Source organism: Solanum pennellii, chromosome 6 (genome assembly GCF_001406875.1).
Source record: "Solanum pennellii chromosome 6, SPENNV200".
NCBI lineage: Eukaryota > Viridiplantae > Streptophyta > Magnoliopsida > Solanales > Solanaceae > Solanum > Solanum pennellii.
In genome coordinates, this window is record NC_028642.1 from 3597764 (window position 1) to 3620831 (window position 23068).

Consider the following 23068-nt stretch of genomic DNA (forward strand, 5'->3'; position numbering starts at 1 on the left):
CACCATCATACTTTTCCATTTTCTCTAGATGAGAAATAGTTTGATCATCATTCATAGAAGTGATGTCTTCTTTATTAGGATTCTTCTCAGTAAACACAAAAGAAACATTGAGAAGACTTAAGTAGAAAAATATTTTACCCTTCCATCTCTTAAAATGGTTACCATTGAACCAAAATGACTTGTTAAGATCTCCCATTTTGACATCCACGATTTTTTTAATTGTAGCCATCTTGAATCTCCTTAAAATTGTTAGTGAAAAAACTTACAAGATAATAAAATTGCAAGATTACAATTGAAAATAAAATGAAGAAATAAATTTTTTCAGGGTGAGGCGCGGATAGCTCGCTCTTTTTAAGGAGATTCAAGTCAACTGCAACAAATGATTTCACCAGGCCAGCAGTAGTCCTCTTTGACTTGTCCCCTCCAGGATACACAACCTTCACAAAATATAATGAAACAACTCTGGACAAGAGTTGAGTCCAAAACTCCACAAAAAAGAACACCTCCCTTCAACTAATAAGAACTCTCTTTTTTGACTAACTCTTTCACTCTATATTTTCTCTTGTATGTTGTGTGTACAAACCAAAGGAAGACCATCACAATTTATACTACAAGAAGTCTTCCTAACAACTAATAGTAAGATAAATGGTGTAGTAAATAGTGAAGATAATGACCTTAGGAGTTACATAGGTTACAAAGAATAATGGAGGAATAAAGAATGAAATAAAGGTGAGGGATAACCAGTGCAAATGGTTGATGAAGAACTTGTCATTTCCAACGTTCATTGGAACGTTTATTCTCAAAATGAATTCAGCGAATAAAGCCAAAAGTAAAGCCATTACATGACTACCAAAACTGCCCACCATTTGCTGAATGTTTCAGTATTCTTATAACTCCAATATAAAACAAATTAATATACTAAATATAATATTAAAATTCTAACCAACAATAAATATATTATAATTAAGAAGGTGCTATCAAATATATTATTTATATTTAAGTTGTTACACTTTTAAAGATTAAATCTGACTATTAATATTTTAATAAGCTAAAATAATATTTTAAAATTCACGCCCGAGTCTATATTTTAGGTGTGGCTAGCTCTATATTGAGATTATAAACACTATGCAGACAGTTACAACTTAAATAGCTTTGTAAATAACAAGTATGAAAGTAGAGATGTTTGAAAAAGCAACTGAAATATTATCTAATTTTACTTAACTTATCTACGAAACATTTACTAAATTGAGGCTAGGTGTCTAGACAAGATTCGCAACTACCTAACTATTTTACTGAAAATAAATAACAATTAAGTAAATTTAGAACCCTCCAAAAACAAAGAAGTTTCACCAAATGTAATGGAAAGAAATCTTACTAAAATGTCTGTTGATAATCACAAACATCTGAACCTACATCATTTGAAGATGCAACATTAAATGATGTCGGTATATGAATATGCTATACGTAAAATAGTTAAATAAAATAACAAGCTAAATTAAATATATTGAAATCAAAAAGTAAATATAAAGGTAGACGGTAAGATAACCAACATAAAAGTAAAGCATGCACATTTACTTTAACAATCAAGCTTAACAACTGAAAATGTATACAGTAGCAGCAAATGTTGAAATTAATAATACTTTTGTTGGGGAGTGTCTCTAACTGACAACTATCACATGAGTCTCGTAATGATATAATGTCTTACTCATGTTTTCAGTGTCATCCTATACTTTGTCAGAATAAAGGACAAACTGAACTATGAATCCAATATCTTATTAGCCCTTATCAGGGCTTTCTGAATGAGTCGTCCCAATCAACGACACGATCCAATCATGCGCTAGCGACACAGTTATGAAATTTCAGTTATCAAAATTCTTACCCAACTCGATGCTCAATGGTATTTTCAAAATTATGTAATAATGCTCAATAATTGTAGATGTCCCAGTTAAGGAAAATGTTCCACTTTGCTAAGACTCTCTATGTTGAGTTAATACTCAAAAATGTTTCTTTGTAACTGACAGATGCTTTTAGAAATTATGCTTTATGCGAACTCACTTCACCTTCTCGAAATTAAGATATGCTCTGTTTACGGATAATTATGTTTTTCTTTCCAAAAATAATGCATTTGAAACAAATTCATGCTCTTGAAGCTCTTCCAAAATAATGCTTTAAGATTTGAAATTTAATTTACTCATGAAAACAATGCATAAGAAATCAATATGATAACGACTTCAATAACTCTTACCAACTAAAGGGTTTATGTGGCATATGAAGTATGAATCAACAATCAAAGATCATTAATAAAATGTGAAGAAATGAAATTTATATATAACAAAGTTAAATTCAACAATAAGAATATAGAGTAAATTCGAAAATTATTGATCGTAGAGTAAACCTTACATTGACGTTACGGATTAAACAAAAGATGTAGGACACGAGGAATGATTTACTTCCTCATAATGACGATTTACCTATCTTAACGTTTAATATATCCAGACAAAGAATCCTAACATGAAAAAGAAAAATCAAGTAACATTTTCTTGAGATTCTCGAGCTCTCTTCTTGAAAATCTTATGACCAAAGATTAAAATTTTTATCAATAATTCATGAATAGATGGAGAAATTTGAGTTGGAAAGCTTGAATTCCACGAGAAAAGACTTAACTTTGGTGGACGAGGATGACAGGAAGAGAGAAACCAGTTTTAGGGCTTGAAAGAATGGTAAAAAATGAGAAAAATTGGACTAAAATCGATTGAAATGATTTTCTATCATCCAACAACATTTCAATCGGTGAAACGGCTACACAACATTGTTCAAAGCCAAAAAAACATATGTTCAAAATAGAAAATCTCTTAAATCTTACTCAACTAGTGCTCGTCCGGCATTTTGTTGGTTTAGAATTGTTTATCGCCGACGAAACGCATCTTTAAAATAGAATATGTGATAAAAATAAAATGTTCATAACTTTTGACTAAATTTGGATGGCGGTTGAAAGAACACTCGTAAGCCTTTAACTTGGTAAGTAATAAAACATCTAACTCTTCATATGCAGATAGATATGGTCATTTGACGTTAACTCTTGTCTGAACGGATGTGCAAACTTAGTCGTAAGGAAACCTATTAAAACTTAGTCTAAACCACTGCTGATTCACCTCTCACACTTAGGAATGGACTTTAAAACGTTTGTATACTTAATTATGACGAATGGTTCAGATCCTTAGAGTTGAATTACGAGGTGTTCGCAACCTCAAACAGTTAAGAATCCATCATTCAATTTTCACTAAATTATTAATCCATTTTTTATAAATTAATATTATTTTTTCAATTTTAATTATTAATTTTGATTCAATTTCAAACCGCTTTTAAGCAAGACTTATTTTTTCTTTTTTAGAACTCTCACTTTAATCATTTTCCTTTTGTACTTGGTACATTTTTTCCATCGATAATAACAAGAGAAAAGGTAAAGAATCCAAATTATTCAGAAATGGCGTTACTTCACTTCACTTCACTATTTTTAAGGCCATAGAACTCATCGATTATCAGCTCTCTCTTCTGCAACTCAACGCCAATGGCTTCTCCCTCACTTTCAAAATCCAATTTCTCCCTTCACTCCATTTCTTCTTCTCCATCCTTGTCACAGTTCCGTCATTTCACTTCCATCACCGTTGTTCAACCCAAATTCTTCCCTTCGCAGCTCACCTTCAAACGCTGTCAAAATGCTCCTTCTTTCCCGATTATCAGAGCCCAAAACTCTCCAGGTTTCAATTTTGCTTAAACCCCACTTCATAAGTTCACTTATTTAGTAATGGGTCAATGTTTTTATCTTCTTTTGTTGCTTATAGTAGTAATGGGTCGGTTTTGTTTTTTCAGATTTCGTCCCTGACGCGAAGTTTTACAAAGTTGAAGCAATTCTAAGGTGATAGCATCATTTTTCTTTACTAATGTATTCTAATCTGCTTTCTATACTATGTTTACTGATTCAATTTTGCGTCTTCTGCAAATTTTGGAATGGACTTAGACCTTGGAGAATTCAACAGGTTTCTTCGGTAAGAACTTGATTATTTTCATATGCATGCGCCAGTTTTTAGAAAAAAAATTGAATCTTTTCCCTTTGTGATCCTTAAGGTTGCAGGCCTACATGATTGCTTAAATTGAGGCTCTTTATTGGACTTTTTTGGGGTTTTTTTACTCAACCCCTATTTTGCATTCTATGACATCATAGTAAAGCCTATATATTATCGAAAATACTTTTACAGCACAGCTTTAATCTCAGTGGTGATCAAAGTTGTAAAGAGCCAAAGGGTTAATTGAAATGGTGCTAGCTTGCTCTACTGATAAGTTTGAATTTCACCTTGGTTCTTTCTAGTTATACAGTCTTATTTCTCCATAGAGCTTAATATGTGTATACCTTTTTCTTTGCTCTATTGTCATATAATTACCCTATGGATAATCCTTTTGATAGGACAATATTGAGTTGCTATTAATTACCATATAATTTCTTATTTTTTGATACTAAGAAGTCTTGTCATGGATAAGTTCAAAAAAGTTTGAGGGTAAACGGACTTTAGATCAGGATGTCCTAATAATATCTAGCACAGAAGGCACAATAAGGGGTTCAATATATTGAATTTAGAGGTTGGAGTGAAATGAGGTAAAACTCCCCAGCCGCCATCCACATACATTCATACAAAACAAAAAAAATATTCCTCCTGAAACACTACGACATTTAACAATATGGTGAAGTGAAAGCCAGATTCTGTGATGACTATTGAACTCCATTTCACAACTAGATTGAAGGAACCATTTTCCTGTAGATAATTTCAAAACATTCCTTGAAGCTAAAAGGCTCCATTATTTACTCATGTTTTCTGAATTATGAAGGCACTACTGAAAATGGGCATTCGTGGTGTCACTGTTTCGGATGTTCGTGGTTTTGGCGCCCAAGGTGGCTTGACTGAGAGGCAAGCTGGTATGGAAATATTCATCAATTTTAAGTGTTTATTTACATTGTCTTGAATATTTCTCGATTAAAAGGAGATTCTTCCCTGGGTTTTGAAGTTATCTGCTGATTGCAGGCTCTGAATTCTCTGAAGACACGTTTGTTGCAAAAGTTAAAATGGAAATTGTTGTCAGCAAAGACCAGGTTTTGAATTTAATAGGCCTTGACCAAGCTTTCTGAGCTATCATTTAAAATCATATGTGTTAGAAGTATATGATTATAGAAGTATATGGTTAAAGTGTCATTTATCTATCCTATGTATATAGAAGTTTTATCTAAGTGGTGCTCCTTGCGATATGATTGTCCTCTTTAGATGTTAGTTCTGATATAACCTGTAATGCTGTCTTATTAGGTTGAAGGAGTCATTGCCAAGATAATTGAAGAGGCAAGAACTGGTGAAATAGGTGATGGAAAGATATTCTGTAAGTTTTTCTCTTCATGATCTTGGAGTTTTTGATGTAAATTCTCTAACCAAGCTTGAAACCATTCAGTTAATGTTTCTTTAATGAGTATGCTGTATATTTTCATATGATGATTCATGACATATCTTCTGTACAGAGTAAGGTGTAACACATAAATCATAATCTTTAATTTACTGTGTTGTTTCCAAGCAAATGTTTGCCTGAGTAATCTAAGTGTGTTGCACATGAAGTGGGAAAACCAATGCCAAGAAGCCTTTTAATACGTGCTTGCAATGACAATCCATATATGTATACGAGAAGAAACAAATAGAGATACTATCCCAAAATATTAAAATAAAATAAAAAGCTGTAGGAATTTCAAACTTTTTAATCTTTTTACCTTCTATTTTATCAGACAAGGAAATCCATCAGTGACATTGTTCACAATAGTTTAATTGAAGCCCAAATTTGTTGAGATCTCCTTTGCTTTGATGCTTATTTTCTTAAATATTTAAACGTCTTGTGAGAAAACATGATTCCAGTTTCTAGCTTATAAAGATACATACATTTATGATTTATCGACACACACACACTCTTCTATGTTTTCCTCTCAAGGCCTTTTATTTTGTGAGTATGTTTCTCATGTTAGAAGCCTATCTTTGATCTTAATTTCATTTATTCTACCAAAATGTCGAGCCAAGCCTGGAGTGGATCATCACACAGGTTGTCTGATGCTACAAGAGCTTATTGTGTGCTCAAGTTAATGGCCATATTGTATTAGCAAGTGGTTTGTTAACGGACAGATTTTTTTCTTTAGTATTAAAACTAAAAAAGATAAAGGTATCTATTCAGAAGAAATTTATTGAAGAGCATAAAACACAGTTTCCAGTGGTAATTAGTTCACATGTATGTGTTTGGGAGGGATCCTTTACTTTTGGCCAAGCCTCTATTTTGCAAGGAATCTCTTGGGTAATATATGCGCAATCACATTACATAGTTTTGATCTTGCTAACGTTTAAACATGACATGTTTTTCCTTGCAAAGAAAATCTTAAACGAGTGAAAGAGACCCTGATGTGCTAGACATTATTGTCTTTATGAAAATATTACAAAATGTACTGAATTATTGATGCTGTTTTTTTTAAAACTTTGGCAGTGACTCCCATCTCCGATGTTATAAGAGTTCGCACTGGTAAGTAGATTGTTTTGCTTAATGATACTCCATTTGTATTTATAAGTTAGATAGTCTCCGTAGGTTGATTTATCATTTAAATTTCATATCCTTCATAGAGGTTTGAACTTGTCTATGGTACGCTGGAACAGGTGAACGGGGAGAAAAGGCAGAGAGGATGATGGGAGGGCATTCTGATATGTCCTCTGCATTATCAACTTCTTGAGCGGCAACGCCTCTATCTTGAAGTTGAAACGTTTAATCATCTTTAGTTGTGTGCAGTCAAGTAGGGAATAAAATAAATAAGTTGGAGACTTACCATGTACCTGTGGTTTCAGTAGCCAATTTCCATAAAAATCGTAGCTTAACAGCCATTTCGTATTTGCACACTTCAGCTCAATCGTGGTAACTTTGCCCCCTCCCCCCGTTTTGGGTGAAGTTGTGCTGTAATATGTTGGTTGATCACTGTGGATATTGAATGATAAGCTATTCAAGCAATTTCCTAAATGAGCCGTTCATATATATCAAATCTGAAACTTTACCCTTTTTAGATCCCCATGTGTGTGTACTCTCCTGTGCAACATATATTGAACCATTAATTCAGGCTGATGCCAAACTTCAGCAGCATTGGGCGCAGTGAGATAGTGCACTGCGCCCAGCTTCAGACATTGCTGCTGCAATAACCGCTCTGCGGTCACAGGCTTCTGGTAGTCCAAAGACTCATCCTCATGAATCTCATCTCCCACCATTATTTTCCTTGTTACCAAAAAATAGTCTCATTATTGGAAGCAATAGAAAGTCTACATTCACTTCACTTTCTTAGGTTCACTTGTGGAATTATATCGAGATTTTCTTAGGTTCTCTTGTGGAACTATACCGAGTATGTTGGTGTTGTTGTTACTTGATTCCTTTGTTATTATACCAAGCTTGTGCAAATCCACGTATCAATAGTGACAAAATGACCACTTCTAGTGCTGCAAAAGAATCAATCATATACAGAGAATGAATGTGGCTTAACTTGTAAGTACTAAGCTTTTATGACACTATTAAAAGAATATCTTTTTTTGTATTTTGGAAACTAATTTTAGTTTAAATTATCTATTTTATCCTAAAAAAGGTACTTTTTATTATCACAAATCTTTCATGATATATTTTGAGATCAATCCAAATAAATAGTGACAAATAGAAAATAGTTGTATTACTTTCATCTCTGGTCATTTGATTCTCCGCCAAACCCACCATTTGTTGGAATTTTGAAAGCATCGTGTGCATTAAGAATCTTTGAATTCAAACATATAGTACACTATAGATTTGCTAGTACGGATAAACACAGGTTGGATTTAGAATTTTATAATTTATTGATAATGGGTTATCGATTTAGTGATTTTAATAAAAGTATTTACTTTTTTTTTATTATCGAATTATTGGTTCTTAATGGTATGAAATCTTTTCTTAACGGATCAATCGATATATCATTCGGTATATAAAGTACTTGATTTGCTTTTGTAGTTTTGTAAAAGATGCAATCTATTAAAACATGTGCATGATTATTTGGCTTTGTCATTTTGTTTCTAAGTGATTTTTAATGATATTTTATCTTAACAGTTAACTCAATAACTGAACCGATAAATATTAATAAATTCACTGATAAATCAATATCTTAATGGTTCTGTAACGATTTAGTATATTACAAATTGATCAATAAGTTAAACCGATAAATTTCAAAATTATAACGATTTAGCGTATTATAAATTAATAACCGATAAATTAAATTGATGAATCGATCAATACGCAATCTTAATTGTAATAGTGACAAATAGAAATGGTAGAAAATAGCTGGTCATTTGATTCCCCCCACAAACCCACCATTTGTTGGAATTTTGAAAGCATTGTGTTATCTCAAGAATCTTTGAATTCAACCATATACACCATAGATTTGCTAGTAATTTTGATTTTAAGATTTATGGACAATGGATTATTGATTTAGTGGTTTTAGTAATAGTTTTAATTTTTTTTATTATCGAGTTATTGATATTTAATGGTTTGAAGTTTTTTCTTAACAGATTTATCGATATATATATTTATATCATTTTCTTTATAAAGTACTTGACTTAAAGCTTAGTTTCATACTTTAATTTTTATTTGTCTCAAACTTTCAGTTATTCTAAAACACATCAGTGTTTGTTTTTGCAGTTTTGCTCAAGATGCAATCTGTTAACTCATATACATGGTTCATTTGGTTTGTCACCTTATTTTTAAGTATCTTTTAATGATAATTTCTCAAATATTAGCAGTTAAATCAATAACCGAATCGATATTTTAATGGTTCTATAACAATTTTAACATGTTAACAAATCGATAACTCATAAATCAAACTGATAAACTTGAAATTGAACCAAACTGATTAATATGCAATAATAATTATAGCGATTAGAAAGATTCAGAATTTAAATTTAATAGGTTAAAAGGGCGGGGGATTAGATTTATACCTTCCTTGGGTAGGGTGATTTTGGAGTGGTGAGGGAATAAAGGCATAAATTAGCATCCTTCTAGATTGAGCTTAGCGCGGTAAACGCGGTTAGACTTTATCACTACAAATTCAAGAATCAAATACCTAAAAAACTTTAAAATGAAGTCAATATATACAATATACACTTTCTCACAATTAGTTGTGTAATAATAATAATAATAATAATAACAACAACTTGATTTTTATTAATTTTTCTCGTGTGTATTAGTCTATGAATCTGACACCATTGTAGACATTCAAATTTTTTTAAAAAAAAAAACTATATTAGGACCAGAAGCATTACGTATGGCTCCGTCTGTTTTAAAAGTCCGCTATCAATTTCTACAAGTCCATTTAAGTTTGGAAAACTTACATAAATATACTATAATAAAAAAATATTTATCATTTATAACAATAACATTTTTTTTCACTTGATCACTTTTAATTCATTTACAGTACAAGTTTAATACATATTACAAAGAACAATTTATTATTCAAATGTAATACAAGTTTTAATGATGGATAATGCATTTATCGTACATTTTAATATACTTATAATACAATGTGTTAAATTTTTTCAAACAAACATAATAACTTTCAAAAAACAATTATAATACATATATATTGCATACATAATTCACCTTTAATACATATTACAGATTTAACATAATATTGTTCTAAATAGTAATAAATAAAGATTATCACTACTTATTTATTAAAATGTATCAATTTATCTAATTTTTCCTTCGAGTTTTATGAGTTACAAGATTTTATATGTACTAGTATATATTTTTGCCATAAATTTAAATTGGTCATCCACATGTTTTCTCCAGTTACAAGTTCCATAATATGTAGAAAATTTGCATGACATGCCTACTAATCGCAAAATATACATAATAAATTAAAAATAAATAACGTATTGAAAACATTCTTGAATTTGACAATATTATTTGCTATTTATTGTTCCAAACAAAACATTTCATTATATTTATGCCTACTAGTTATTACGTATTGGTACTAACGAACGTACACAATCCTCTCTTTTTATGCAAACCTTATCTCAAACTTTTAGAATCACTACCTCCAAACCAATTAAAAAGGACTTTCATGACTAAAGACACTTTCTATATACTTATATATATAGTCACTAAGCTAATTTCAAACATCGATTCATAACAATTAATTAATATTCGAGTTTTGAGAATGAAGCAAGTATCAATGGAGATGAAGAAAGGACCCTGGAGTTCCGATGAAGACTCTAAACTCATCCATTCCATCTCCATATTTGGACAAGGACGTTGGGATTCACTTGCTCACGTTGCCGGTATATATATATCATGTTGTTAGAGAGATCACAAGTATACAATATATAACATTTTATTTCTATTATCAAAAAATAATTACGTATATATTGATATGTATAGGGTTGAAGCGTAGCGGTAAGAGTTGTAGGCTAAGATGGTTGAATTATTTGCGGCCAAATTTAAGACGAGGAAAAATAACTCCTCAAGAGCAGCTCCTTATTCTACTCCTTCATTTTCGCTTCGGAAATAGGTAAGTAAAATATGTATAAAATATGTCATATAAATTGAACAAATGAAATAATTATATTTTATAAAGGTTGAAAACATATATAGATAGAAATTATTGTTATTATTATATTTTTTAATAAATAAAAAAAGATAGTGATATGGTCAATGATTTTTAAGATATGGTAATAATTATTTCATTTTTTTTTCAAAAAATAAAAAATAGATGGTCAAAAATAGCAGAGAATTTGCCTGGAAGAAGTGATAACGATGTTAAAAATTACTGGAGAACCAAAGTGCAAAAGCATGCAAAACAGCTTCATTGCGAAATCAATAGTCAACAATTTCGACACTTCCTTCTCTATGAATGGATGCCTTCTCTGTTGGCTCAACAAATACCGACTTCTTCTTCTTCTTCATCATCTTCTTCTGAATTAATCGTGATGGAGAATTGTTCTCCTAACGATATTAATACATATCCAAACGCTAATATTATTTCATCAACAGATTCATTCGTAAAGGAAGATGATAGTAATATTTGGAAAAACTTGTCTAGTTTTGAAGATGGAATTAATATTCCTCATGATTTTTCAACCCCTTCAGATATGACACTTCATAATTATTCATCTCATCATGAGGATGATCATTACTACTTTCACAATTATTGGACAAGTGCAGAAATGCCAAGTTTGTATGAAATGGACGTTTGGCTCTGATTACGAGTATACGTGAATCCAATAATGTCTTTATTTTATATATATATATATATATATANTATATATATATATATATATATATATATATTTTACAAAATTATCTATAAATATTTAATTAGTGAACCCTAACTAGTTAATTAGTTATTATTGTATTGTAATATTTACTTGAAATCATTACCAAAACTCATTGTATAAATTTTAGCTTTGAATTTTCTCTCACCTCTATTATAATGTATATATATGCATGCGCACCTATCGCGTCAACATTTTTCCATGCATGTACGTACTATATAATTAACACGAACCTTTGTTTCATCGCCTCACTTTTAATTTAAGATGATTTTATGATTTAAAAATCTATTTTTATTCCTAATTAAGTTAAGTGTCGAATTAAACTAAAAACATTTGAATTAGGATGGAGGAATTATAAAATAGCAACTTCCCTCACTACAAGCTCGATATAAGAAACTATTTCGGTCGTTCCTTTTTAGTAGTCATTATAAGGTTTAACACAATGTTGAGAAAAAAAATTAATAAAAAGTGTTGTTTGATGAATATATTTCTTATTAGTTCTTTTATCTTATCTATATCATATATTATTACAAGTGGAAAGATTTAAAGCTCAAAGTTGAATTATCATTTTACCTTAATATTAAAATAATTAAAATAAATGTTATAAAATATAATTAAATATTTAATAAATAACTCATTTAAATCAATGCATGAATCAAATTCACATTAATAATTAATCTCTCTTTTGTTATAAAAATCAAGAGTATTTGAAGAGCTTTTTCTTTAAATAAATTTGATATGGACTAAAATCATCGAACTTATTTATTGCCAATTAACTGTACCTACTAAAAAGTCATCCTAGCTACTGCAATAAAATACCTAGAGGATGATGAGAGATTCTAAAGCAAAAAATTAATCTTGCTCATCATTTTGTATTGCAGTAATTTCCTTTTGTTTTTATCCACTCCTCCTTGTCAAGCTTAAGTATTTTTTACATTCTTTTTTAATATTTTGATCGATATACTTTCTTATTATTTTGTTTTTCTATTGGAATATCTTGTGTCCTATATGAAAATTAGTGATATACAATTCATGTTCTACTATATGTCTTAATTATTGATGAAATTCATTAATTAGTTAATTTGATATGCGTTTATCGATAGAGTGCTTTACTTTAGTTTAAATATATTTTCGAGATTATTATTTATTAGTAGTGAGGGGAATAACTAAATGAGAAAAATCCATATGATTTTTTTAAATGTATTTTTATTTGACTTTTTGTTTATATTGTATAATCTATTGATCTTATTAGTCTATTATTTATTTGTGGAAACATTCATTCTTCAAATTGACTATATACCTCGAATAAGTCATTTTGAAAAGTTTGTGTTGCTCCATTTATATTAAGTATTCAAAGAGAAATTTTATGAAAAAAGAGTATTGTTCTTTTCTCTTCATAAATCACATGTACAATATTTCTCAAGGTTAAAAAGAATATGTATATGTGATATAAAAAAATAATTAACATAATAATTATGATGATGGCTGCAAGTGTGTTTCGTATATATCAAGTGTTTATAATATTTGCATATGTACCAAATTGATGATGTCTTTTAGAACTTATAAGTTGCATGCATCAAACTTCTATTTAATGTGATGAGAAACTATTTATTGTTGATGTAAAATATTAATTATGGATGGAAAATTGTGAACTCAGGTTTCCAGATTATTAATTGGACACATAAACAGTTAAGTAGTAGTGTCCAAATTAGAATTTCTACTTTAGCCTTAGAGATATTATTTTATTTAAGAGAATGTGATATTCTTCTGCCTAATAGTTGAATGTTAATTATTAGTCATAGCTATAATTTTTTAAAATTGAAAGTTGAATATGAATATTCTCTCCACTATTATTTAAAAACACTTTCAGAATTTAAATTTAAATATGCTTTTTAAGAACCAATTTACAAAGATTTATGTTATATGCATAATTCAAAATGAGAAGAAAAGAGAATGAGAAACTGCAAATGAAGGATAACAAAAAATGCTGAAGTATTCGTAGTATATTTTTTATTATTTAGTGAACAAAATATAAATGATAAAAATACTATTGCTAATTTCAGCATTCCTATTTTATAACTCAATTTTTTAGTGTATAAAAATTTAATAATAAGAGACAAACGTGCAACACACGTTCCCTAAAACTAGTATATATATATATGCCTCTTGATTCTAAAATTATTAACTTTAAGGATAAAGTTGAAAAAAGATAATTAATTATCTTTTGATTGTTTAAATGACAACTATTTTTGATATATAAGACAACTAAAAGGAACAAATGAAGTATAATATAGAATAATAACCTATAAGATAATATGAATTTCTTCGTTATCATTTATATGTCGTTCTTACTAAAAGTAGATGTTCTTTAATCTTTGTCATTTCACAAAAATCAATAATGACATACGATTTCTTATTTTACCCTTAGGAGTTTTTAGTTTAAAGATATGAATTTGACTAAACATATGAAAACTAAATATTTAATTTATGTTCACGTCAATTTAACTAATTAAAATAAATTAATTTATATTTATCTATTGAAAACTTGACTTCAAGATAACTAGAGTTGATTCTAAAATTATAAACTTTAAGGATAAAGTTGAAAAAAGATAATTAATTATCTTTTGATTTTTTAAATGACAACTATTTTTGATATATAAGACAACTAAAAGGAACAAATGAAGTATAATATAGAATAAAAACCTATAAGATAATATGAATTTGTTCGTTACCATATATATGTCGTTCTTACTAAAAGTAGATGTTCTTTAATACTTGTCATTTCACAAAATCAATAATGACATACTATTTCTTATTTTACCCTTAGGAATTATTAGTTTAAAGCTATGAATTTGACCAAACATATGAAAACTAAATAATTAATTTATGTTCACGTTAATTTCACTAATCAAAATAAATTAATTAATATGTATCTATTGAAAACTTGACTTCAAGATAACTAGAGTCGTCAAAAGAGATTTTAACTCATGGGGCCTACAACCCGTTATTGGGGGTAGGGTTGAGATAGGATTTTCAAATTCATTTAAAACTAGGGCTTATAAGTCCGATCCATATAAATTCTTAAACATTGATGCTTGATCTAGAAAAGGTCAAGGTCAGTCCATGTACCAAAACTATTTTTTTAAAGGTAACTTACAAAAATCTCTCTAGTGTAAAAGTGAATTACTTAAAGACACATTATGTTGTAATAATGTGAATCTTATCAAATTTGGTACGTCCAGATACATTATGTTGTAATAATGTGAATTTTATCAAATTTAGTACGTCCAGATAAATGTACTTCAAATTATGTTAATTTGTTCTAGATACATTCTATCTATGTGAATATTATGTATTTAGAATACATAGAGCGGCCCTTCTAGGGTTTAGCTGAGTTGAATATTCTCAAGTCCTTCTAAGTAAAAGACCGACCTGTCCTAGCCCACTAAATTATCTGGCCCGCAAAGCTTGGGCTGAATGGACTGGGCCAATTATTTTTAACAACTCAGCTCTAAAAATAACACTAAATAAGAGTTAAGTAAACCTAAAATAGTGACATATAAATAGAAACCAAAAGCGATAGTCAGGTAGATGGTACAGGAGTCAAATGACGGCGCTACTCACCTTTGCTCTTGGCCGCCAAATTTGTATCCTCAACAGCTTCATCGGAGACGGATACCGAAGCTCTTCTATCAAAGCCCTCACTTGACAAACGTCGTATCACGGAATTCCCTTATCGGTGGTTACTTCAAACACAGCCACATCCAACAAGCGGAATACCTGTTCGACCAAATGCCTCATAGAGATGTCATTTTTTGAAACACAAATGCTCTCCGGGTAGCGCAACGCCAACAAGCCGGAGAAAGTATATAGATTTTTTCTTGATATGAACAGATGTGGAGAAATGAGACCAATGAGCTCACTTTCACGGTATGTGTTAGCTCCTTCTTGCATTTTTTATTACAAACATTTGATCCCTCGGCTTCATTGTCTCGTGCTCTGTTTGGGGATAAGTCTCAATTTATTTGATGAGGGGTTATGTTCAATTGGATGATTACACGGGTTTAGGTCGAGTTTTTGAATGAAATTATGGACAAAGATGTTATGCTGTGGAATGTGTTGATTTTGGGTTATATGAAGTTTGGGTGCACAAGTTGCAAGGGCTTTTGGTCAAGGAAGAGCAAGGTGGGGTTCGTGAGTTTGTTTGAACCAGGAAGCTTTTCGATAGTCGATGGATTTTTGTTAGAAAATTAAATAAATATATATGTATATTAACTTGTGAATATGGTTCAATGCTGAAGAAGTGACTCCGGAGTGCTTGAGTTGTGGGTTTGAAACCCTTTAATCCGAACCACCCTCTCTATTAGAATCTCAAAACTCTTAATCCTGACTTTGCCTAAGAACAAGAAGCTTAATGAAGCTCGATTCGTTTTTGATGAGATGAGTGAGAAAGATGTGATTTCTTGGATATCAATGATAAAAGGATATGTGTGATATGGAGAGTTATGAAGGCTTTGAAATTGTTTAAGTTGATATTGAACTCGAGTTCTCATCTTAACCATTTTACGTTTTCAACTGTTTTAGATGCATGCGCAGGTTACTCTGCTGTTTTGGTAGGCAATCAAGTTCATGTGTGCATGTTGATGTCGTCTTGTTGACCTCCCTTGTTGACATGTATGCTAAATGTGGAGACATTGAAGTTGCTTCCTGCATTTTTGAGTCAATCCCTGCAAGAAATTCGATCATTGGAGGTTATGCAAACATGGGCTTGCAGGTGTTTGAGAGGATGCTGAAGAGTGGTATCAGGTCTGGGGGCATTGCTAGGATCATGTAGGTTGCACTCATGTCTAGAGCTCGGAGAGATTGCAGCAAATGGTATCTATACATTGGAGCACAACCATCCTGCAATATACTCGGTGCTTTCCAAAATCCACGGAGACAAAGGAGTGTGCAGTGACATAACTAGTTTCAAACTTTGGTAACTTGATGAAGAAATGGCGTGCTACAAAGCAGAAGGCTGGTAGAATGTCTGTCTACTATGAGGCAAGTGGCTTTCTACATAACACTTTCCTTAAGAAATTATTAAAAATCTATACATCTTTAAGTTTTTCCTTTTTAGTATCTTAATTTTTATGCCCAATAGAACATAAATTTTTAGAAACCAAATCATATGGGATATAACATGTAAGTTCTCGTGCCAAATTTTTTTTATCAAATTTGATCATTTTTCTCTTATAAATATAACTTTAACTGTCAAGGTTTTGAATTAAATTTAAAAGATTAGATATTCTATTTATTTGTTTGAATTTGAATCATGATAGTTCATACATACACTCAATTCATTAGTGTTTAATTTACATTATTTGATGTTCATTAAAAATTATTACTTTATTAATATGTAGTGGAGAGTTATTTATTATCAGACATGAGGTCGACCAGAATTGCAATTTTTGGAAATATTTTTTCTTTTATTACTACTATATATAAGGAAAAATATCTAATTTTGTAGTTTGATAAATTTTAAGAACTTTAAGGACTTTTTATATGCTACAAAAAATGATGTTATCATGAAAAGGATTATACAATCCTACAAAGTGTTTTCATATATTGAGATTACTTAACTTTTTACAAAAAATATTTTACTTTAAGACATTAGTGCAAGGATAAATTTAATGCACATTAGGATCTTAGACTATAATTTACTCATAGGCATTATAGAAACATGTCTGAATACATTATCGTGAAAAGTGATTTTTACAATAATGTCTTTAGGTATGTTTCTATAATGCCTCTCAGTAAATTATTTTGTCTAAGATCCTGACATGCATTAGGTTTTTGCTTACACTATATAATATCTTAAGACAAAATATTATTTGTAACAAGTTTAGTAATATTTTCATATAAATTAAAGACTTGATATACGAATGTACTTTGTAGGATCATTGTTAACTTTTTCATGAAACCACAATTTCTAGTAACATACAATTTCTTTTGAAGTTCTTAAAATTTATTAAATATTCTAAGTCTTACGGATTTCTTTTTAAATAAAAAGGACAAGATAATTAATATGTAGACTATAAAAGTGGATATTCTTATATAGGAGTAAGTAATAAGAGAAAAATTATTTCCAAAAAGTAGCAATCCTGATTCATGCAAGATAATAAATCACTTGTGATTATATAATTTTTTTAATGAGTATCAAACAATGTGATTTAGCAACTAATGAACTGAATATGTCTAAATAGAATATCTAGCCTTTTTAATAGGACATCTAGCCTTTTAAATTTACTTATAAGCTTTGACAATTAAAGTTATATTTATAAAAGCATAAGTGGTCAAATTTTAATTTATCCTTCGTTATACTATAATTTAAAATTACTCTATCAATATCTGAATAATTCAAATATATTTCACCTCTGTTAAGCTCTTTTTTTTGTGGGTTAAATGACACGAATATTTGTGGAAAGAGGTCATACTTTGTATAGCAGGATAAATAGCTATGACAAATAGGTAGTTTCCTATTGTACATAGTTCCACACATGTTGCTTTGATTGTATATATTGGTGGGACTATCTAAACAGTAGGGTTTTCAAAAGACTGGTAATTCACTCCTTTGCTCAATAGATGAATAATTCGGTTCTTCTCCCAGTTGCATTTGAGATCTGCACTACACAAGAATAATAGAAGAATGCATATTATCATGATTTTGCATATTTATGACTTCTAAAGAGTGGAGATTGATTTCAACGGGGGGAAAGATTGTACTGAATAGATATACATGAGCCTTGTAGGGCTTTGAGCTCTTCCATTATGGAATTTGAGGGGCCTTGACATTGAATCCAGGGTCCAATCCCCTCTAAGATTTCTAATAATGCCTCTGATTTCGTCAATACTAGAGTTGAACTTGACAGAACCATCATTGTTAAGCATGTAAGTCTCACAAGAAGTGGAGTTCCATTTAAGTAAGATTGTATATGGTTGTCCTTTAGGTATGGGAGTTTGGTCGATGAGAAGATGGTACTCAATAACGTAGAGGTGTTCCTTTTCCTTTCGTTTAATAAGTTGTTATTCCATTAAAACTAAATATTCCAAAAAAAGAAAAGGAAAAGAGAAGCATGAAATTCCAAGAGAGCAAAACATTATAGGGTTCCTTTGGTTTCTTTTTTTAGAGACTCGTGGACTTTTGCAGGCATTTTGATGTACTACATAATGCGAAAGGGGATATGCTTCCTAGAGAAACCCTAGCTAGCATAGTTCTGCTAGCCATGTTGAGGAACTTGTCTTGTTGTTCATACTGTCAATAATTAGTTGAGAGTCACTATTGTCAACCTTCATTTGGAAATATATTTTCTTATATTTCTACTATATACAAGGAAGGATATTCAATTTTGTAGTCCACACATGAATTTTCTTGTTCTTTTTATTCAAATTGAAATTTGTAAAAACCTTGCATATTAAACAGATTATACGCTACTAAAATGATATTGTCATGATAAATTTTTCTAATGATCCTACAAAGTACATTCATGTATAGAGTTTTTAGTTTATATGAAAATATTACTAAGCTTGTTTCAAATATTGTTTACCTCAAGACTTTATCACAAGTATAAACTTATAAGCACATCATCATCTTAGACAAGATAATTTGCTGAGAGGCGTTATAGATACATACATCAAGACATTATCGTGGAGAGTGACTTCTATGCCGCCTTATCGTAGTCGTAATCACAATTGTCTTCGGCGAAAGAGTGTAGAGAATTATACAATCACCCTAGTGAGTGGAAGAAGAACAAATTTATAAAAGAAATAATTAATACTTAATATATGCCTTTTAACTTAACCTCAACTAATATTTATGCTCTCTAACTTTGAACAGGTAAACACGAGTTCTACATGACACAATACATATAGGAAAAATATGTCTATTTATTCAGCTTTATTGAAGTTAAGTATTTACTTGTACATAACCAAAATTTGTGGGTATAAATTTGAGTTGAGACCAAATTAAAAGATAGATTTATGTATCGACTATGCCTTTATACATAGGTCCTCCTTCGACTCACTAGGGTTATCATATAATTCTCTACACTTTTTTTGCCGCCGACAATTGTGATATCATAAGACTAGGACAAGGAGGCGTAAAAATAACTCTCCACGATAATATCTTCAGGTAATCTATAACGTCTCTCGATAAATTAACTTCTCTAAGATCCTGACGTGCATTTTAAGTTTGTGCTTAGAATAAAGTTTATCTTGGCGTTAGATGTTTTAACTTTTAAGTTTTGACCAAAGTTTGGAATTGCCTGACATTTTTTGCATACTTGTTCATATGAGAATTTCGTCAGCGCAACTGGCTTTGGAAGGTAATCTTTTATCGAATAGGATGGTTAGTTTAGGTTTTGAGGCTTCCATTTTTAGTTTGTTTTTTTAGGCGTTTTAACTTTTAAGTTTTTGCCAAAGAAATCGAAATTCTGGATCACCAAAAAAGACCATGGACCATAGCAAATGATAATCAGCAAAATGAGGGATTTATTTGTTTCGAGACTTGTTTTACCTTAAAAATGAGCCATTTTCCGTCATGTCCAAATAACTCCATTAATTACGTCTTAGCGAACATGCACAAAAAATTTGGGCAAAAAAGATGTCGAAATTCTGGATCACCAAAATTTGATGAACAATTGTACAAGAAAATTGTCAAAATAGGGTTTACCTGCTTTAGGGCTCGTTTGACCTTGAAAATGAGTTGTTTTGGCCCTTAGAGCCAATTGACTCTATAGCTAACGTCTTAACACACATCCACAAAAAACTTGAGCAAAAAAGACGTTAGAATTCTGGATCATTTAAAATCCATGGACTATAAACACACGAAAATCAACAAATTTGAGCAAAAATGATGTCCGAATTCCGGATCATTGAAGATCCATGGACTATAGCATACGAAAATCAGCAAATTGGGGGGTTTACCTAATGTGAGACTCGTTTGACCTTTAAAATGGTCCGTTTTAGCCGTCAGGACCAACTAGCTCCATACCTAACGTCTTAACAGACAACCACAAAAAATTTGCACAAAAAAGACGTATAAATTCTGTATCACCAAAAAACATCATGGTTTGTAGCACAAGAAAATCGACAAATAAGGGGTTCACTTGTTCAAGGGATCGTTTGACTTTCAAAATGAGACATTTTGGGCGTTCGAGTCAAAAGACTCCATAGATAAAATTTTAACGGACATTCACAAAAAATTTGAGAAAAAAAGATGTCGAAATTTGTAATCATAAAAAATTCATAGACAATAGAAATGAAAATCAACATAGCTAACTGGCTCCCCCCAGGTTTTGGTTGAATAGGAAGAGAGAACCCCTATGTTTTGATCGTCAAGGCCAACTGATTCCATACCTAACGTCTTAATAGACATCCACAAAAAATATGTGCAAAAAAGACATCGAAATTCTAGAACACAAAATATTCATGGACTATAGTACACAAAAATCAACAAAATTGGGTGTTTATATTTTCCAAGGCTTGTTTGACCTTCAAAATGAAGCATTTTGGCCGTCAGGTCCAATTGACTCCATAGCTAACGTCTTAACAGACGTCCAAAAAATATTTGGGAAAAAAAATTGTCAAAATTCTACATCACCAAAATAGATCGTGGACTATAGCCCATGAATTTTTTGATACAAAAATAAAAAAACAAAATGACCAATTTTTAATGGACGTCCGTTAAGACCTTAGAAATGTAACCAATTCGTTTCGCGGGAAAAGATGATGTATTTTCAAGTCTAAACGAGCCTCGACGCAGGTAAAGATATGTCAAGACCTTAGAAATGGAACCAGTTCGTCTCATAGGGAAAATGATGCATTTTGAACTTCAAACCAGCCCAAAGCAGACAAAGATAGATTTTACCGATTTTGGTGAGTTATATCTCATAGATTTTTTTATCTGTAAATCCCAAAATAAAATGACCAAAATTTTACATGGACGTCTGTCAAGACCTTAGAAATGAAACAAGTTCGTCTCGCAGAGAAAAAACGTATATTTTCAAGTTCAAACGAACCCAAAGAAGGCAAAGACAAATTTTAACAAATTTCTTGTCCTATAGTATATAGATTTTTCATCTGAAAATACCGAAATAAAATGAACAAAATTTTTCAAGGACGTCTACTAACACCTTAGAAATGGAACCATTTAGTAACGCGGGGAAACTGGTGTATTTTCAAGTTTAAACAAGACCCAAAACAGACACAAATTTTATCAATTTTCGTGTGATATAGCCAATTGATTTTTTTTCTTTGGGAATCTCTAAACAAAATTGTCAAAAATTTTCATGGACGTCCGTTAAGACTTTAGAAATGAAACCAGTTCTCTCAGCTGGAAAAATGGTGCATTTTAAAATTCAAACGAGCCACAAAGCAGGCAAAGACCGATTTTACTGATTTTTGGGTGATATACCCCATGAATATTTTTTTATTTGGAAATCCCAAAATAAAATGACCAAAATTTTATATGGATAATTTTTCAAGACCTTAGAAATGGAACAAGTTCGTCTAGCGGAGAAAAATGATGCATTTTCAAGATTAAACGAGCCTAAAGCAGGCAAAGACATATTTTAACAATTTTTCTGTTCTATAGCATATAGTTTTTTTTTAATCCAGAAATCAGAAAATAAAATGACCGAATTTTTTCATGAATCAGTTAGTACTCCGGGGAAAAATGGTGTATTTTCAAGTTCAAAAGAGTCCAAGAGCAGGTAAATGCAAATTGACGAAAATTTTCATGGACGTTCGTTAAGACCTTAGAAATGGGAACAGTTCTTCCCATTCAAGTTCAAACGAGTCTCAAAGCAGGCAAAGACAGATTTTAGTAATTTTTGTTTGTTATAGCCCATGATTTTTTTTTAATTTGAAAATCCTGAAACAAAATGACCAAAATTTTTTATTAATGTTCGTTAAGACCTTAGAAATGGAACCAGTTCTTCCCATTCAAGTTCAAACGAGTCTCAAATCAGGCAAAGACAGATTTTAGTAATTTTTGTTTGTTATAGCCCATGATTTTTTTTTAATTTGAAAATCCTGAAACAAAATGACCAAAATTTTTTATTAATGTTCGTTAAGACCTTAGAAATGGAACCAGTTCTTCCCATTCAAGTTCAAACGAGTCTCAAATCAGGCAAAGACAGATTTTAGTAATTTTTGTTTGTTATAGCCCATGATTTTTTTTTAATTTGAAAATCCTGAAACAAAATGACCAAATTTTTTTATTAATGTTCGTTAAGACCTTAGAAATGTAACCAGTTCCTCCTAGGAGAAAATGATGTATTTTCAAGTTCAAACGAGCCCAAAGCAGACAAAGACAGGTTTTTTCTGATTTTCATGTTCTATACCACATGAACTTTTTTAGATCTCGAAATTTTAAAAAAATGACCAAAATTTTTCATGGATGTCTCTTAAAACCTTAGAAATGGAATCAGTTCATCACGCAGAGAAAAATGGTGCATTTTGAAGTTCAAACGATACCCGAAATAGACAAAGACAAATTTTATCAATTTTCACATGTTATAGCCCATGCTTTTTTTATCCGTAAATCCCAAAAAATGGCTGAAATTTTATATGGACGTCTGTTAAGACCTTAGAAATAGAACTCGTTCATTCAGTTGGGAAAAATATTGCAT

At 30.7% G+C, this 23068-nt stretch overlaps 2 protein-coding genes and 1 long non-coding RNA gene across 3 annotated transcripts; all 3 read left to right on the forward strand.

The window, feature by feature from the left end:
* The first annotated feature begins 3424 nt into the window (after positions 1–3424).
* On the forward strand, positions 3425–7092 carry LOC107023827 (nitrogen regulatory protein P-II homolog). The gene is made up of 8 exons (XM_015224639.2): positions 3425–3758; positions 3871–3916; positions 4019–4046; positions 4882–4969; positions 5076–5143; positions 5352–5421; positions 6556–6591; positions 6723–7092. Exons 1-8 carry the CDS (start codon positions 3569–3571, stop codon positions 6794–6796), a joined length of 600 nt encoding a protein of 199 aa, XP_015080125.1. The 5' UTR covers positions 3425–3568; the 3' UTR covers positions 6797–7092.
* A 3050-nt stretch (positions 7093–10142) lies between these two features.
* LOC107021973 (transcription factor MYB78-like) lies at positions 10143–11358 on the forward strand. Its single transcript, XM_015222681.2, has 3 exons — positions 10143–10403; positions 10504–10633; positions 10835–11358. Exons 1-3 carry the CDS (start codon positions 10283–10285, stop codon positions 11322–11324), a joined length of 741 nt encoding a protein of 246 aa, XP_015078167.1. The 5' UTR covers positions 10143–10282; the 3' UTR covers positions 11325–11358.
* Positions 11359–14066: 2708 nt separating this feature from the next.
* Positions 14067–18923, forward strand: LOC114077595. The gene is made up of 2 exons (XR_003578973.1): positions 14067–15326; positions 15981–18923. It is a non-coding gene; the product is annotated as an uncharacterized LOC114077595 (long non-coding RNA).
* The last annotated feature ends 4145 nt before the right edge of the window (positions 18924–23068 follow it).

Coding starts and splice junctions, on each gene's coding strand:
- LOC107023827 (XM_015224639.2), top strand. CDS start 3,569: ATGGCTTCTCCCTCACTTTCAAAATCCAATTTCTCCCTTCACTCCATT. Junction 3,759..3,870: donor CAGAGCCCAAAACTCTCCAG/GTTTCAATTTTG, acceptor TTGTTTTTTCAG/ATTTCGTCCCTGACGCGAAG. Junction 4,047..4,881: donor GAATTCAACAGGTTTCTTCG/GTAAGAACTTGA, acceptor TGAATTATGAAG/GCACTACTGAAAATGGGCAT.
- LOC107021973 (XM_015222681.2), top strand. CDS start 10,283: ATGAAGCAAGTATCAATGGAGATGAAGAAAGGACCCTGGAGTTCCGAT. Junction 10,404..10,503: donor TTCACTTGCTCACGTTGCCG/GTATATATATAT, acceptor TGATATGTATAG/GGTTGAAGCGTAGCGGTAAG. Junction 10,634..10,834: donor CATTTTCGCTTCGGAAATAG/GTAAGTAAAATA, acceptor AATAAAAAATAG/ATGGTCAAAAATAGCAGAGA.